This window comes from Lycorma delicatula, chromosome 7, assembly GCF_047948215.1.
Source record: "Lycorma delicatula isolate Av1 chromosome 7, ASM4794821v1, whole genome shotgun sequence".
Taxonomy (NCBI): Eukaryota; Metazoa; Arthropoda; class Insecta; order Hemiptera; family Fulgoridae; genus Lycorma; species Lycorma delicatula.
Window position 1 is genome coordinate 119,368,931 of NC_134461.1, and position 19,543 is coordinate 119,388,473.

At 29.1% G+C, this 19,543-nt stretch overlaps 1 protein-coding gene across 2 annotated transcripts in view; it reads left to right on the forward strand.

Moving 5' to 3' along the window:
* The window catches only part of LOC142327885 (uncharacterized), a 128,234-nt gene that overhangs the window by 45,830 nt on the left and 62,861 nt on the right, over nucleotides 1-19,543 (forward strand). For both annotated transcript variants that reach the window (XM_075371243.1, XM_075371244.1), the window contains one exon: nucleotides 8,807-9,585. In XM_075371243.1, coding sequence (XP_075227358.1) covers nucleotides 9,429-9,585 — 157 coding nt within the window. In that variant the 5' untranslated portion in view covers nucleotides 8,807-9,428. The remainder of the gene's footprint in view (nucleotides 1-8,806; nucleotides 9,586-19,543) is intronic.

The window sequence follows — 19,543 nt, forward strand, 5'->3', positions numbered from 1 at the left end:
CTACTTATATCGTTGAAAAACTCTCAATGAGGGATTATTACTGCAGTTAAAAAAAAGTTCAAAATCCAAATTTTTTTTGGATTTTGGGCTTTTTTGGACACTTTTGGTTAAGTCGACCAATAAAAAGGGGGAGGTGCACAACTAGATGTTACAACAGTCCTAAATACAAAATTTTAACATCCTACGGCTAATTGTTTTTGAGTTATGCGAGATACATATATACGTACAGACGTCACGCGGAAATTAGTCAAAATGGATATTTTCATTGAAATATGAAAATTGAAAATTTCGCTATCACAATACTTCCTTTATTTCGTACAAGGAAGTAATGTGGTCAGATGGTTTACCCTTTGTTCAATTTTTTTATTTCCTTGTACGATGTAAAGGAAGTATTATGATTGCGAAAAATGTCGGTTTTTAGAATTCAACGGAAATATCCATTTTCACCATCCCTGAATCTATTTTGACTAGTTTTGGTGTGACTAATACAAATAAAAATATTTTTATTCAACTTTCAGCCAGCGTAGGTTGTTTGGCTTAAATTAAATTTAAACTTTTTTTTACGAGGGTTTCTCGTAATCTATTTACCTTACAGATTGGTATCGTATGATTTTTTTTTTTAATTTCCAGTTATTTTTTTCGATTTCCACCAGAGCTTATCTGTGTTTGTCGACATATACCGGCGAAAGTTCGAATAAGCAAATATTTCGATTTTTCACCGACGTATTTGGTATATGTATAAATTCACCGGAGAATATCGACATTTGCCAGATATCGTCTCTGACAAAACTACTCACTTTTTCTAACGCGAGTAATTCAAAGGAGATCAACGTGTTACAATCGTACTTTCAAAAAGCAAGAATAATTTTGATATATTTTAGTTTTTATTTAACTAATTACTTTAACTATGTAAACGTATCCCCGAAAAAAATGTATCCACATACTAATATATAAATATATTATATATATATATATATATATATATATTTAAAAGTAGCTTCAGACTTAGTGTGTTTGGTCACCATCAGTAGTTTCATCACCAACCCACCGGGTTGGTCTAGTGGTGAACGCGTCTTCCCAAATCAGCTGATGTGGAAGTCGAGAGTTCCAGCGTTCAAGTCATAATAAAGCCAGTTATTTTTACACGGATTTGAATACTAGATCGAGGATACCGGTGTTCTTTGGTGGTTGGATTTCAATTAACCACACATCTCAGGAATGGTCGAACTGAGAATGTACAAGACTACACTTCATTTACACTCATACATATCATCCTCTGAAGTATTACCTGAACGGTAGTTACCGGAGGCTAAACAGGAAAAAGAGAGAGAGAGAGAGAGAGAGAGAGAGAGAGAGTAGTTTCATCACCAAAATATTTACCATTCTATTCCTAATAAAGAAAATATTCATTAAAATATTACATATTAATTAATTTTAAGAAAAAAATAATTTTTTTTACATACCAAAAGCAAGATAATTTCTAACCAGTACAAAGATAAATCCTTAATAAAGAATTATCATTATAATGAGCTAATTAATTTCTGAACACTTCAGTAATCATTTCATTGGGTTTTTTTTTCTTTAATACTGAGTTGTAGTTGTTACGTTAAGAAGTTTTCTGAACGAAATAATTTACGTAGAAGGTGAGCAAGTAAAAAGAAAAGTGAATGTGATAGATACAGTTAGCTGGAAACGATGACGAGTAAAAAGATGCAATATACTAAGAGGATACTGATAGCTAGAAGCATATAAATTTATGAGAAAGATTTTATGTACAGCTCTAACTTTAGTATAAGATTTGATACTCTGTTTTGTTAACGCTGAAATTGTATGGAATCGTGTATCTGTAATAAAATATGATTAGATTACATTTTTAAATGGCGCAGAATTTTAAAGATATATTGGTTTGGATACTTAGATTGTCTAATGTATAAATTCTTAAAAAAGTTTCTTAAGTTGTTTTTAAACCAAAGTTAAGGCATTTATTTGTTACAAATTAAATAAAAATTGTTTTTTTTTTTTAGAATTTTAGTCGGGAAATATACTGGATTTTATCAGTAATTTCTTGAGTAGAAATCTAGTTTAATCCTTTTCTGCTCAGCCCGCTGACGTACCACTATAGTAATACATAGCTAGAGCTAGGATCGTCTTATATAAAGACATTTAAGTTGAGACTGGCGAGGGATCCTACTTGTTTGTATGTTATAGAAGGGGAAATATATTCATCACTGATTGCGGTGTAATCGTTATGAGATACGTCGTTAAACGTCGGCAATCATTGTAGATTTTTCTCCTGTGACTGTCAACCGTGACGGACATAGTTAACTGTTTGTAGAGAGGGGTATGGATTTCCTTCTTTACAATGACGTAATATACTTATTATTCGCAACCTAAAAAAAAACTAACTCGAAGTGATTTATTGTCGTATAAATTATTTCTTTTGCTTCGCAATCAATCGATACGTTCTCAAAAAAAGTAATCAAAAGTAATCAGGACAAATTTACGTATATTCGTTTCTATTGCTTCGGGTTAAATTCATTTACATCGATAAAGAGATACAAAGTATTTTTACGTACTTTAATCATCCGTTTAGTTTTAGTATACCCTAAACTGTTCGTATGTATGTACGATTTTTAAGAAGAGTGTTTTGTTTTATATTTGGTAAAACAAAACAAAACAATGTTGTTGATTACGTATTCTTTTATGTAATTTTCAATAACATATATTACGTTACGTGGTACTCCCCTTTCGTGTTACAAGGTTAATACAATCTTGCTGTTCGGTAGAAATGGACGGGTTGTTCTAACCTTTCCTTTGTTTTATTATCTTCTTTTATCAGATATTTTAATTTAAACAACACCGCTGTTTATTTAACGCACAGTATAAATTTGTACACATAGTTCACAATACTGTTTTACTTGAATTGTATCAACGAATAAAATTCTAATATATTACGGTTTTAATTTTTTTGCTCTCATAAATATTATTTTTCGAATTATGATTTGTAGCTGCTACTAAAACCTCTTACTTAATTTATTTCGCAAGAGATCTGACCGGTAATGTTCTGTATAAATTGGCATGTTTTGATATTAGACGATATTGAATTTTAAAAATCAAAAGTGTTTATATTTTTAATGTATTATCGCCCTATTATAATACATGGATCTTCTACTGTTCGTGCTACAGTTCATGTTAAACAAAATAAATGTGTTCACTATAATTAAAAATAGTATTTTATTTATTGGATAGAATGAATTTGCTTTCGACTGGAAAGATAAATTAGGGTTGAATCTATAAATGTATTTGAAATCGAAATGAAAAATTCTTTCAAGACAGGTTTTCTCATGTTATCTTTGACGCTTCTAGTCGGAGCAATGCAAACCTCTTTTTAAGAAACTAAATATATTAAAATTTATAAATTTTTATTCAGTCAACATAATTTTTTATTCTATTAGAAATTTATTTGAAATTACGGGTTGGTTAGATTTCTAAATAGTTAGAAAACGAGTAATTCAAAGGAGATCGCCTTGTTATAATTGTACTTTCAAAAAAGCAAGAATAATTTTGATAATTTAACTAGTTTTTATTTAACTAATTACTTTAAACTATGAAAATATAATCCCGAAGATATTTTTAAAAAATATTTTACAAAAATTACTTGTTAATTTTCTCTCTGTACTGGAGATGAGAAGGTAGATTTTTAGTCTCCTGACTTATGAGATGGTCGATTGCTAAATATAGATTAATTTCTTGGATGTATTTGTATTTATTTCTAAATATATTATTTATTATATATTTATATATAATAAATATTGTAAATATTCATTATATTTATTGAATATAATATTTATTGGTATCATAATATTATTCGTATGTAGAGTGTACTTAAAATGTATTACTATGTTGAGTGTGTTTTTAATATCCAAACTCATGAAGTCGTTAATGTGCAGTGGTAAAAGATTACTTGGTCGCGAGTTGCAATATGTATCACGACAGTTATATTTTGTTTAAAAAACAAGGCTGATTTTTGTTCCACTATTATTGTTAATCGACTAGACGACCGCTTTGGTCGTTATAAATAAAAATTCGATTTAAGGTATTTTCATTTGAAAATTGATCGATTTTGCATATTTTGGACGTCTTTAGACCGTTAGTAGGAGTTTTCTTGATTCGGAGTCTACAGGCAAATGAATTCCTTGTTTCTCTAATGAACATTTCTATTGTAACTTGCTACATTCACGGATCGCCTAACCAAAATTGTTGTTAATTAGAATCCAATCATAAAATAATTTCCGGGGATTTTTTAATGTTAAAATATAACTGGTCCGGCCGGGCCTTGAATTATTTACTTCCCTCTCGGGAAAAGTAGCGCGAATTATCTGCGCCATTCCGACACATTACCTTCATGTTATATAAATCAGAATGTTTGTATGCATCGATGTTGGTTTAAAAACTCGAAGAATTGTTGGGTCAATCTGATTGATTATTTTATTAATATTTTTATTGAAATTTGAGAACGGTTTAATGTACAAATATATCCCCAGATAACTTAATTATTGAATAAATTGTAAAGCTATTAAACGAATTGTAAACAACGTATAACATTTTTCAGCGTAGTTTTTCGTAGTAATTTTTGAATTATTCTGTTAGAAATAACTACCTGGTTCCTGAGAATGAAATTTAGAAAAAACTGGATTTTATCTAAATATTTCATTTCTCAAAATCTGGTAAACTATTTTCGAATGAACAAAAATTTAATTGACAATTTTATTGTTCGACGATTTTTATAGGTAGGTGATTAACGTAATTTTTGGTAAAAAGTGCTGTCTGTGTAATTAAATCTATTTGTAAATAATTGTTTGTTTCATTAAAAATGTTTTTAGATGTGCAAAGATATAATATATCCCTGGGTTCCACCCTCTGAACTCTCAACGCGTTTGTTTGTGAGAATATTAAGTATTTTGCAGATATTCATTAAAGAAAAAAAAAGAAGTAATTTTACTTAATTATATTCATTTGTTTCATTCATCTGTTGCCGTGATGAATGAAGTAAAATGATTAATTCATTTATATATTATACATATAGATCGTTCGTATCAAGAAGCATGATGGCTATTTATGTATTTATTTTTGTAAGATTTAAAAAACTTATGTCTACAATAGTTTTTTAACGAAATGTAAAAACGTAATAAGTATAATAAATGCTAATGTAAACAACGTACTGTGTATAGTACACATACAATTTATTATACAGTTTGTAGTTCATTTTTTCCGTTAGATGGTAGCGTTTCATTGAAAATAAAAATTGTGAGCACATACAGCAAACACACCAGCGCACCATGCTTTTTAAGAGAAAGGAAAATTAAAGCAAAACTGTTTTTGTTTCAGTGGTTTTTTTTGTATATATTTTAATTTTTCGATTTGAGTCTATCCTCTACTGTTTGTACGGTATTGTTACTCGTCATAGTTTAGAAAGCTTAGCTGACCCCAGGTTATGTTGAATTGTTAGATCGGAGACTTCCTTCTTGATATTAGACGTCTTGTCTTCTACGATACACTATACCCCTCACTTTGTTTTTCGCAATACTAACTCTATATTTCAGGTATTTCGGGTAAAACTACTGTGCATCTTTGAGTTTACGCTTTAAACTTTAACGAGTAATACAAAAAAGCGATATAATTTGCTTTAACCAAATTAGAATAATGCAACTTATTTAAACTAGTTAGCAATATATACAATTGAAATCTCAGCTTACTATTTCTTATATTGAAATAATTAAGCCTCATTGAAGAAAAACGGTTTTTAGAGATGATCTTTCTGAAGATTTACTTAAAAATATAAAGTAATTGACACAAGATTAAATTGAATTTTCCTATTGTCAAAATATTTATTTTTACTGGATTTACTCGTTCAAGATAGATGCACTTCACCAAAAACGTTCAAGTTATAAAAGTAAATTAAAGAAAACAGAATCGTGTATGTCTTTGCAGAGAATTTTTTGAAATTTTTAACAGGGGTTCCTTACACCACCTTGCTGGGGACAATTTTTGCTTCCTTATATGAAGTAAAGAACGTATTTGATCGTGAAAAATTTAGGTTTTCATATTTCAATGAAAATACTCATTCTGGCTATCCCTGAATCCATCTTGACTATCATCGGCGTGACGTCTGTACGTATGTATCTCGCATAACTCAAACGATTAGCCATATAATGTTGAAATTTTGTATTTAGGACTGTTGTAACATCTAGTTGTGCACATCCCCTTTTGATTGCAATCGTCTGGACCACAAAAGTGCCCAAAAAGTCCAAAATAAAAAAAAAATTGGATTTTGGACTTTCTTAACTGCAGTAATCAGCCTTCATTTAGAGCTTTTCAACGATGTATCATGTGGTACTTATTTTCATTGGTTCCACAGTTATAGCCAAATTAAATTTTAATTAATGAAATATTTGGATCTTACAAAGAGAAGACACATCGGTTCGAATCCGACTTCATATACAAATATTTTTTTAAAACTTTTTTTAAATTTAAATGTATTGATTTATTATTAAACTATTAACCTTTGATTGTAAAATAAATTTACAATAAAAAAGAATTCAATAATAACAATAAAAAAAAAAAAAATATGAAAAACAAAACAAACGTTATTGGTGAAATAAAATTTTATGTACTTTTCATTTTAATTCAAATATTTTTACAGAGGTTAATAACTATTAATAAATCAATATATTTAAATTAAAAAAAAAAAATTAGTACATGAAGTCGGATTCAAACCGATGTGTCCATGGTTACGTATCTGACACGTTCTCACACCACATAACTAGTTAACGACGTGAAACAAAATTAATATTTAAACTAATATAAAATGTTGATACGGACACCATAAAAAAAATGTAATGCAACGTGGTGTCCACCACAATGCAATTGTGTAACTGTTCATTACAAAAAAAATGAATATGCAGTAAAAATGTGTATATGCAATTTAATAGGCGTACAAGGAAGTCATGTGGTGTCCACATAAATTTTTTTTGATTTCAATATAATGATTGTAGTAAAGGAGTTTTGGAGATGATTAATCTTATATATATATAATATATAATGTATAATATAAATTAATTTTGTTTGTTTGTCCCGTATGCGTTCCTGTACCATTCTTCCGATTGCGATGAAACTTTGGTGAGTTATTGTGCGCACCCCTGCGCAGGTTTCTGAATTTATTTTGATCCGCTAGATGGCGCTAAGTTCGAGATATTTCGAAAAATTTTGTTTATGGTCCGATTGGGCCACACTGATATACTAGATCGTGGATATAGGTGTTCTTTGGCGGTTGGGTTTCAATTAATCACACATCTCAGGAATGGTCGAACTGAGACTGTACAAGAACTACATTTCATTTACACTCATACATATCATCCTCATTCATCCTCTAAAGTATTATCTAAATGGTAATTACCGGAGGCTAAACAGGAAAAAAAATAAAGGGCTCAGATTGAGAATATGTATTACTTACACGGAAAGAAATACCTCTGCAAAAATTGGATCTGTTAGATGCGCTGAGGTGGAGATATTTGGAAAAATGACCATATTTGGAAATCGGACCAGTTATGGTCCGATTTGACTTATTTCAGAATATATATTAATTACATGAAAATAAGTATTTTTGGGAAAAATGGAAAAAGGGGAAAAGCGAAGAAGAAGAGAAGAGAAGAAGGGAAAAAAGGAAGATGCGAAAAAAGGAGGATGGGAAGAAAGGCAAAGGAAAAGATTAAATTTTGTGAAGTTCTGTAATGTTCAGTTTTTTAATGTTTTATCAAACTTTCATTTGTGTTCATTTAATCTATATATATACTCAAATCTAGCAATGGCGAAGCATTGCCGGGTCAGCTAGTAATTAATAAATTAAAGCGAATATCATTTGAAACAATTTATTAGGAAATATATATTTTTTTTATAATTTTGACTGAAGCTTCCCTTCAGAATAACAAATAAGATCACTAGGGATACCACCGATTGAAATTTTGCTTACAATAATTGCGTGTTTTTGTTTGTATCAATGTTTACTTAAAAACTGAAGTATTGCGGGCTTCCTGAATAATTGTTTAGAATTTTTTTTTTTAATTTGAGAATGGTTTTTACGCAAATCACGAAGTGAACTTAATCTAAAAAAATTAGTTTGAAAAACCCAACTAAAATTAAACCGATTTTTTTAACAATTAACTACAGCATAAGTTTTTATTCTTATGTAATCATATTGAATTTATTATCACGTAATGGATGTTTAAAATTGCCGCTATTTTTTGTACGTCAAGTGCAAAAATTTTCCACGCAATATTACATCATATTGTTTTGTTCATACATATTTCATTTCATCACTAAAATCTAATGATTATTTAATGTTATTGTTAAAAAAAGTGTTTAAAATTCAATAAAAAAGTATAATTTAAAAGTATTAAAATAATCATCGGCTTATAAAAATTATGTAATTTAGAGTTTAACCAACTTTTGTGTAGTTCGATTAATTAAAATATTCTTGAATATTGTAGGAGTAAATTTACAAAAATAGTTTGGAACCGGTGTTGTTGCATAACATATAATTATTGATTTTATTGTATTAATTAAGATAAATTTAATTAAAATTTAAACGCTATCTATTAAAGTAGAATGGTAGGCATTATGTGTTAATAAGCGTATAAAAATAGAAAAATTAAGAGATATTTTATAACTAATTAAAATTTATTTTAAAATGATTTAATTATACATTTAAAATTGTTGCTAAAATTTAATTTTACGTTTTTTTTTTCAGGAGTTACTTTGAATTGCTGTACTTTGGGACGCGTATGTCTATGTTTGTGTATTTTAAAATAATATCATCGTGGAGTGAATAAAACTATAGAAAAGGATATATAAAGAGAATTAGGAAATTTCTTCTTTTTCAAAATATCTATTCCTTTGCGGAAGAATTGAATTTATTAATATTAAAGGAAATTAACTGAATTGACTTTTTAAAATTACTGTTAACAATGAAACAAATAGTTAACATCTTAATTAAACTAAAAAACTGTTTTTTTATATGTGATGCTATTTGTTTATGAAATTATATTTATTACTTTTTTGATGTGTTTAGTGTAAAATAACTATAAAATAGAGATATTAGAATTGCATTAATTAAAATAAAAATAGTGTTGAAATACAATACTTACGTGAAATGTGTGTTCATATATGAAAGTGAAACAGAACAGTTAGTAGTGTTGTTTTGTTATTTTTTTTTTATCTATTCCTAAGTAATTATGTTAAATAATTAAACTAAGCTGTAGGGATAATGTTACCAAAATTGAGATATTTACGTAATAATATAATTCGATAACCGATTAATGGTGATAACATAGTAAAAGTGATTGTAGTATGTGCAATATGAACATAGTGTGATGCCTAGGGCCAGGTGGCCCCCTTGTTTAAAAGGCACAGCACCTCAGGCACACCAAGCTCCGCCAAGACCACGTCAGGCTCCATTAAAACATTTATTATCTACATTTTTCTGCTGCATCGATTCATCAGATTCAACACAAGATGAAAATGCAACAGGTAAGTGAACATTAAACGATTCATGTTGAAATTACAACGGGTTTAATAAGTTTTTTCATTAAATATTTTTAACAGGCGAATTATTTATCAGGTTTATGATTACTATCATCAAATAATTTCTATATGATAATACTATATCGATTACTATCTGATAATATAATAATTCAAGGCCAGATGATGATCGCGCCATGTGATACGGTTTTATTTTACCGAAGTTTCGATGGGAAGAGAAAAACTTTTCTCTATATTTATTCGCTGATAGTTGAATTTATACCGTAAACTTCGTTTATACGAAATAAATTTAAAAAGGCCATAAAATAAGATTTTAAATTTAAATGAGAATAAAAGTATTACTTATTTCTGACTTGTTAAAGGTTAAAAAATAGTGATTCCAAATAAAACAAATTGAGTGATTCCACTCCATTTTAAAAATAGAGTGATTCCAAATTGCACGGAAACCTCTCGGAAGATTCTATAGCAAAAAATAAGAAAAAAATATTCGTATAAACATAGGTCAGAAAACGGCTCGTTAGCGAGTTTTAGTTCGTGAACCATTTAGCCCTGCTTCTGCTCCCTCTGTGAAATTAAAACGTATGGCTTTTGATCTAAGAAATTCAATAAAATTGGTCCCAGATCTCTGTCTCACTTAGGTTTATAACAAGGGGTAAAACACGAAGAAGTTTTTTCGGAAAATACACTTTTTTTTAGGTTTGGAATAAAATACTTGTTAATTTACCAATAAACAAATCAAAGTTTCTAGTTAACTTTGTAGAAAATTTAAGTCTGAGAAAATGAGATATAAATAAACGTCTATTAAAATTAAACATAAATCTGAGTAGTTCAATTTTAATTAAAAACAAACACACAAACTGTATCGGAAAAGTGATACGATTTTAAACTGAACAATTTTAATCAATATTTGAACAACTTAATGTAAATGAAAAGAAATAGAAAGTTACCAAATTACCAAAGATTTAAAAAAATTAAAATCACGTACTTTTTGATTTTTTTTATAATATTATTGAATATCTAAATGGTTTTTTGATAAAGCTGCAAACATTTTTTCAAAGCAGTTACTCAGTGTGGCCACCATTCTGTTCAATGCATAGGTCAGCTCGGTGAATTCATACTAGCCAGGCACATCTAATAGCATCATTATTATTCCTAATAGTAGCTCCAGCATCTATTATACGACGTCTCAATTCTTATGTAGTTAATACGGAACCCCTATGCATCATTAAAGTCTTTTGGAGATTTTCTTTTGCCAAAGTGTGAGTGTTTCGATAATTTACAATGCCATTTTTTGTAAAATAGAATTCATAGGTAATTAGAATATTACTTAGGAAATCGGGATGATATTCACATTTTCTAATTAACCATCGACAGAATTTCATCCGTTTATCAAAATCAGGTGGTAATTACTCTTGTACACGTGTTGTACGGAACGAGTATAATTGTTGCTCCCGTTACTTTCCCCACACACTTGATTGCGAAACATGAATGCGATGTGACAAAATTCTTGTGCTTGAGGTGGGAGATAATTGTATCGGATTCAGTATACTTCTTCATCGTTCATTTTTCCCCAAAAAACGTTCACGATCAGCATCGAATCGTTGCGGTTTAAGTATACCTGTTTCTCGAACTTGCCTCTCCAAAGCCTCAAATGCTTTACGATCCGGTACTCTTCGATCTGGATAATTTTTCCGGTGCTCACGAGAGCAGCCAATCTAGTTTTATTTACTTTACCGTAAATTAACAATATATTGTTAACCAGCTTTCATTTCAACCTATGAAAAAAATACAATTTTTAATGTTTTAGAAAGATGTCTTTCAAATTTATTTTTATAATTTTTAGTATTTGGGAAATTGTTCTGTTTAAAATTGAATCACTTTTCCGATACAGTTTGTGCATGTATCTAGTTAAAGATGGAACTTTTCAAATTTTTGATTAATTTTAATAAACTTTATTTGCATCAAGTTTCTCGAAATTAAATTTTCTACAAAGTTAACTAGGATTTTTTATTTGTTTACTGGTAAATTAACAAAGGTTTTTTATTCTAAACCTATTAATGTGTACTTTCCGAAAAAAAACTTTTTCGTGTTTTATCTCGTTTTTCTTAAAACCTAAGTGAGTTAAACATCTGGGACCACTTTTATTGAATTTCTTAGATCAAAAACCATAAAAAAACACTAAATTTACCTCTCGATTTATACCCCAAGTTTAATTTCGCAGAGGGAGCAAAAAGCAGACCTAAATGTTTCTCGAGCCGAAACTCGCTAACGAGCCGTTTTCTGATCTATGTTTACATAAACATTATTATTTACTTACAACATTATTATTTTTGGCTACAGAATCATCTCCTGAGAGATTGCCGTGCCACTTGGAATTATTCTATATTATAAAAAAATCCCTTTCGGCACGCCGGAAGGCGGAGATAGATTTCACCGATGCTAAATAGGAGATAAAAATTTTCCACCTTAAAGTTAAGAAAAACTTCAAATTTACTCAATACGACAAATGTTGCATGTGAAAAACGTTTCACATGTTTAGCATACGACAAGGCCCATCTTACAATTTCAGCAACATTTTGGTTATACCTTGCCGTAAGAGTTGGTCATATCAAGAATTGTTTCAGACAAAAGTTTTAGGTAATGTTTAGAAGACTGATGACCACCTTAAACCGATTGGATACTGTGCCTATTAAGGTAGGTATGGTTTTTTTTCTTCGAAACCCCATTTTTTCCACCCCTTGGGCCAGTGGTTGGGTATATCAAAAAACTTTATAAATAAATTTTAGGCCCTTATCCAAAGAATAGTAGGAACGTTAATGAATTCGATATTTTACTTAATAAGAAAGTTATAGCAATATTTTGTTTTTTCTGTTTTTTCTTTTTTTTTTGCTTTTGGTTATCTCTTGACGTAAAGGTTGGTCACATCAAAAATTATTTCAGACGAAAGTTTTAGGTATTTAGACGACTAAGGACCACTTTAAACCGATTCGATACTGTGCCTATTAAGGGAGGTATGATTTTTTCTTCGAAATCCCGTCTTTTCCACCCTCTGAGCTAATGGTTGGTGATATCAAAAAACTTTATAGATAAATTTTAGGGCCTTGTCCAAAGAATAGTAGGAACTTTAATGAATTTGATATTTTACTTAATAAGAAAGTTATAGCAATATTTTGTTTTTTCGAAAAAGCCACCCCATTTCCACCCTTATGGTCCGATTCTGTCCATTAACGAACTTGACCGAAATTTTGTGTCGAGTTATTTTTATGTATCAATTTGCATGTATCAGGCGCAAAATTACGGCAGTTGTGTCGTGTCCACAAGAAAGTGATGAAAAAAAAAAAAAAAAAAAATATATATATATATATATATAAACGTTTGAGCTGACGGTGGTTTTGGGGTCTGGGGAGTGTGAAACACGAAGAAATGTCGAAATTTTCCGGAAGTCGAATCATGGTACTCATTATAATAGGTAGCTTTCTTATGAAATCTACCTAAAAACGCATTTTTTTAAAAAGTAAAGGAAAAGTTCATTAGTTGAACTTTATAACTAACATATTAAAATATTAATCTATATATTAATATATATCTAGATTACATATATACATATATAATCCAGATCAAAACGTGTACTCCTATAAATTATTTTAAATAAATCATTTTTAATAGTTGTTTAAAATAAGTTTCCCACTTATTTTAAATATTTAATGTCACTTATAAATAAATTAGTACAATTTTAATTACTGTTAAGATATAAAAATTAGTTAATATATATTATTTACCGAAATTATCTCAATAGTAATACAGGGAACGAGGAAAAAGTATTTTTAAAGGCCTTCTTTAATTGGAATAATAGGCGAAAGGAGTTAAACTTCCGAAGGGAAATATCTGTTTTTTTCAATGCGTATGAACCGTCTATTTTTTTATTGTTTATCGAAGTTACTGCTCTTGAAAATTGTACCTTTCTGCGCATTTATAAAATATATAAATAACATTTTTCATAATAAAGAAAAGAATGCGCTTTAATTTTATATGAAAACCTAACTGATTTCGTTTCACAAAGTTACGACATTTCAAACTCAGACATATTCATTTATTTATTATTAAACTTCTCGTACAGTTGATGTGATCCTACATCAATTTCAATTTGTAAGTATTCTCTGTTACTATTTTAATTGTAAAATTATATTTAATTTAAACGATTAATTTAAAGAGAGAAAATCAAACGCCTTTAAATGATAATTCTGAATTTGTTTTTGCTCATATGAACTATACAATTAATCTAACGATTTTTAAACAAGGTTTTTATTTAAAATTACATTATTCACAGAGAAAATCCCGTAACGATAGTGTTTTAAAAACATCTATTACATACCATCTTGGATCAATCATAGATGGGGGTAAAAGTCAGAGAGTTGCGGGGGCGTAAAGGTTGCCGCCCGAATAAAAATAAAATTTTATTATTGTTATAAAACATCTAATTCAGAGCAAACGCAACATGATATGAAGATATCCCACGCAATATCAAAATACCGTGTTATATGTTCAACAGGAATAGAGCGTAGGAAAAATATATAAATTTTAACCAGAATTTTAGAACTTTAAGAAAAATTATGTTTTTATGAAAAAAATATCTATTTTCTTCAACGCGTATTAACCGTGTTTTTTATATTGTTTTATCGAAGTTACGGTTCTTGAAAATTGCTTACAAGAAAAAATTTTTAAATTTTCCTTTCGGCGTTATAAAATATACAAATAACATTTTTCATAATAAAATAATATAGAAAAGATGCGTTTTAATTTTATATAAAAATGTATTTTTAACTGATTTCTTTTCACAGTTACTACATCTTAAAAATTGAAATAAAAAAAAAAAATAATGACAAATTTTCAATCCACTTTATAAAAGAACCACTTAAAGTTAAATTAAAGAACTAAATGCGCATTTAGATTATTAAATAACATAATTTTTACTTTCCTCTCTAGATAGCGCTATAGCTCTAGAGAAGGGGAGTATTGTAATCGGTCCAATTTGAGCATATGCGGTTTTCACCGGATCTTGACGTTTTGACACCTAATAAACTCAAAAAAACGGATAGAAATTTTCCGGACGTTCGTATGTACGTGTGTGTATTCGGTGTTGCCTCTAAATTACCTTATATCTTCAGAACTACTGGACCGATTTTGAAACTTGCTCAGATTACTTCTATATATGGGGCATTGATGCCATTAAATTTTTAACTTAAAAAGTCAAGGGGGTGAGGCTGTAAAGCAAGGTCACCCTCAGTATCTCGAGATTTTGCCTAATTAAGGTCATATTTTTCTTAGGTACATTATTTAACAATTACAGGTCTGATATGGACACCACATGACTTCCTTGTACGCCTATTAAATTACATATACACATTTTTCGCTGAAAAAATGTGTGTTTAAATTCATTTAAACTTATTTCATTTGGAAGTGAGATACGATCCTCCAATTCTAATAAAGTTGACAGTTACACGATTGCTAAAATACTAGTTTTTATCAACATCAAATATTTATACAATTATTAATTCAACACTCTTACCTGAAATATTAGGATAGAGTAAAAGTCCCTTTATTACTCGTTAAATAAATGTAAGTCTTATATCTGTCTAATATTATGTTTTTTTAAAAAAATTATTATGATGTAACCATCGACAAAATGAAAACAAATACAAATAATCAGATGTACTGACTTACTTGTACCCTATTAAATTACATATATACATTTTTGTTTTTAAATGAGAAGAGTACATTTAATATTATTTCATTAATAACTTCTGCTATTTTTTTTTTATTGTTATTGAATTATTATTTATTGTAAAACTTTTTTTACAATCAGAGGTTAATAATTATTAATAACTCAATATATTTAAATTATAAAAAAAAGGTAAAAAAGGGAGATGAAGACTGATTCGAACCGATGTATTTTTTAATACAGTTATTTTAAAATTTTGCGAGTTTGATAGGTCAGTGGATACGCACGGTAATTTTATTAATATTTAATGTGCTCATTCTTTAAGTGGCCATGTTTAGTTTTGTAATAAAAAAAAAGGTAATTCTTCAGTATAAATAATACAGTGTTGAATTTGTTACGTAGTAAAATTCCCAAAAAATCTTGTCGTTTGTTTATATTTAAACTACTTTACGTACAAAAATAAACTCTTTGTTGATATTAACATAAATTGTAACAAATATTAACACAAACTTACAATGTATAAAATTTAGATCTGAACCATTTAAGATAAGATTTTCAATAACTTGTTTTCCAATAAATACAGATTTAAACGAAAAGGATTTAATTTTTTGTAATTAAAAAAAATTATTTTTAAATATAAAAATATTAAATCTAGTGTTTTTGAGTGTTGGATTGAGGGTCACGGAATGAATCGATTTATGGGTGGAGCCCCTATCACGATGTTAAATGAGTACGTCAATATGTGTTTCCGAAAAATACAAGGTCCTAGCTTGTGTATTTTTTAAATTAAAAAAAAAAATTACTTAGTTTTTCTTTTGATGGACATATAAGAGAATACACATACACACCTCTAAATATATATATATATATATTTAGACTATATATATATATATAGTGCTTTAAAAAGTAGTATAAAAAGCATTCTTGTGTAAGATTTTAAATTAATTAAAAATGGAAATTTTAAGGAAACAATTTATAAAAGCTACGCTAAAGCTGTTTAAAGATCAGTGGTTACATTAAATGTTTTGCAATTTATAGAAAAAGAAAAATGCAAAAACTTGATAATAATTGAAAAGGTTTGAAATTCCAAAAACTATTTCTTAAAGAAATGTGATTTTATAAACTTTTTCCCAGTATTTTTTATATATATGTGTCCTGGAAGATTATGTTGTAATACTAGAAAATATTTTTCGTGATGACCGCGAAGCTCGACATAAATACAGGGTGTCCCATATAAAACGCAACCCAACCATATATTGGTAGGTATTGAAATAATAAAAAGGCATGTGTAAATGTAAATGTAATTTTTATTATTACCATCCATTACCTTACATTTAGAGTAAATGTTGGAAGTGGCCGCCATCTTCTTGAATACAAGCTTCAATTCTTTTTACAGCGTTTCTTGCAACTTTTTTCAAAGTTTGTGGCTGGATATTTAATACAGCTTGTTCAATATTGACTTTCAATTGTTCAAGTGTTCGTGGTTTGTTGCTGTAGGCTTTTTATTTGAGGTAACTCCATAGAAAAAAATCCGCCGCAGTCAAATCTGGGGCAGCCAACTTCTGAGGGTGTAATTGTTTTTCGTGATAAACGTGGGGATTTTCAGCACTCCAAATTCTACTGTTTTGGCTGTTTACGTAGCCATCCGAATGACACCATGCTTCATCTGTGAAAAATAACGAAACCATAACATTAATTCCCTCACGCAGAAATCGACGGAACCATTGAAAATATTGTAGCCGTTTTTCTTTGTCGGGCTCAAGAAGCTGATGAACCGTTTGAATGCGATAAGGTCGTAATTGTAATTGTTTGGTGAACAGTTGATTTAGACAAATTAATTTCAGCAGACAAACGTCTGATCGATTTGTTTGGCGAGGCGAGTAATCGGTCTTTGATTTCAGTCACTGTATCTGTATTCAACACTGACGCAGATCTTTTGTGTTCCTTCTTATTAAAAGAACCGGTCTCTTTAAATTTTGCAACTAACCTTAATACTGATGTTTTGTTAGAAGCTGGCTTATCTGGGTACTTATGGCGAAACAAATCTTGCACTGCAACCACTGATTTCGTACTGAAGTACGACTCGACAATGAAAACACGTTCATCTAGCGAAAACACCATCTTGTCTCTAGCAATACACTGAACGTTATGATTGAATTTTTGTTACTATCGGTAGTGTTCTACTGCGTCGCCGCGATGTTCAGATGTTGGACGAGTCCATTTCAGTAACGAGTAGGGGAATAAGCTTGAGTTTTGAAAATTCATGGATGAGTGATTGATGGGTTGCGTTTTATATGCGACACTCTGTATTTTAAATGATGTACAGCGTGTGCTACATTCTAATTATGAATAAAAATATCAAGCAAGTTTCTTAAAAGATCGTTCGGTTATTCTTGGAATATGAACGAACCGACTGGAAAGCAAAAATACATAAGATCTGAAACAAATAGAATCTATTATTTGTTGTTTTATTACTAGGCGTATATGAAAAGAAAAGTTTTCATGAAAAAGGCTGTTGTAAGAAACGTCTAATTCTATATTACGAGTGTAATGTTTTCCGCAACAGAAAACAGTTACATTTATTTGTTGATCTACATTCCTGTTGTTGAACAAAATTAAAAAAAATGGCTTCATTTTATAACTAATGTTTTACGTAGCTCAGTTAAAAATACTGGTTTTCAATATTATATTGGGTCAATAAAGAAGGCAGAGCGAGGGAAAGTGGGAAAACCACTTCACTCATCGTACATTGCAGTACGCCTGATAATGGTGATTATAGAAGTATAAATTATTTCAATTTTTTTTTGAAGAATGTGTTTGCAATTTGTAACTTTCATAATCCTTTAAATATTGAATGTTTTGAAAGCGATCCCTTAGCTTTATTCTAGAAAATTAATGCTAATATCAGCAAGAGTACTACTGAAAAGTCATCAAATTCCATTGAGTTGATGAGTAAACAGCATTTCTTGTTATAACAAGTTTTATTTTTGATATAAGTTATCTGTGATGGATCTTCCAAGCAAAGAACATTTATTATTACTTTTCTTTGAATTTTGGCTTATTAATATTTTAAACTTTAATTTACAGTAAATAAACAAATGGTTTTTACTTTTAAATTTACGCTTATGTTGTACATATTTGGTCAAACAATAAAAATAAATTTATAATTATAAAAATACAGTTAAAAAAGTCCGAAAATTTATCTCTAGGCTACGAATATAAATAGTCCCGGAAATATGTATTCTTCAAACAACTAAAGTGATCTGTTTACTGTCAGAATGACCCACGATATTAGAATTTGCTTTCTTGTGCGGTTGGTAAACATTTTAAAGTTCAACAGTAAAAATGAACTATTTGGGGAACTGTTCTATGTTATTAATAAAATAGGAGTCCTCTAAAACAACTACTAGAAAACTTATCAAATTTAAAAACTTTGCAATATTTTTACTAACGATTTATATAAAATATCTATGTTTTTGGCAAGAAAGCGTATAAATACAAAAAAAAAGACTTTAAAAAGCAAACAATAAAACTCACTAAAAAAAAAAACACGCTAAGAATGTAAAAATGATACTTTTTTAATTTTCTTTAAATTCTTATTTTTAGAAGTATTTTTCTTCTTTCTTTTTCTGTTTAGCCTCCGAAACCACCGGAAGGTATTTTACTTCAGAGGATGATTGAGGATAATAGGTATGAATGTAAATGAAGTATAGTCTTGTACAATCTCGGGTCGACCATTTTTGAGATGTGTGGTTAATTGAAATCCAATTACCAAAGAACACAGGTATCCACGATCTAGTATTCAAATCCGTATAAAAGTAACTTCCTTTACTGGGATTTGAATCTTAGAACTCTTGGATTCGAAATCAACTGATTTGCGATGACAAGTTAACCACTATACCAGCCCGGTAGGCTATGTTTAGAAGTCTGTGGAAATTAAAATCAACTAAAAACTTTCTATCGTATGGTTTTTGGTTCGTTTTTTGTAACGATGTATTTTTTACAATTATTATTTAAAATCTAAGTCGAATTCGCCTATAAAAACATCGCTTGCGGTAAATAATTCTCAAAACTGAAAAATCTGCGTCTTTATAAAAATAGAAAAGAAATACATAGAAACTACGTAAAAATAATATTCCAAGAGTGAGCTAAGCTTCTTTGGAATGCAAAAATTTGTTTTACCGTAAGTTTTCAAATGAATTCTTTATAATTTTCCAGTGAAAGTGC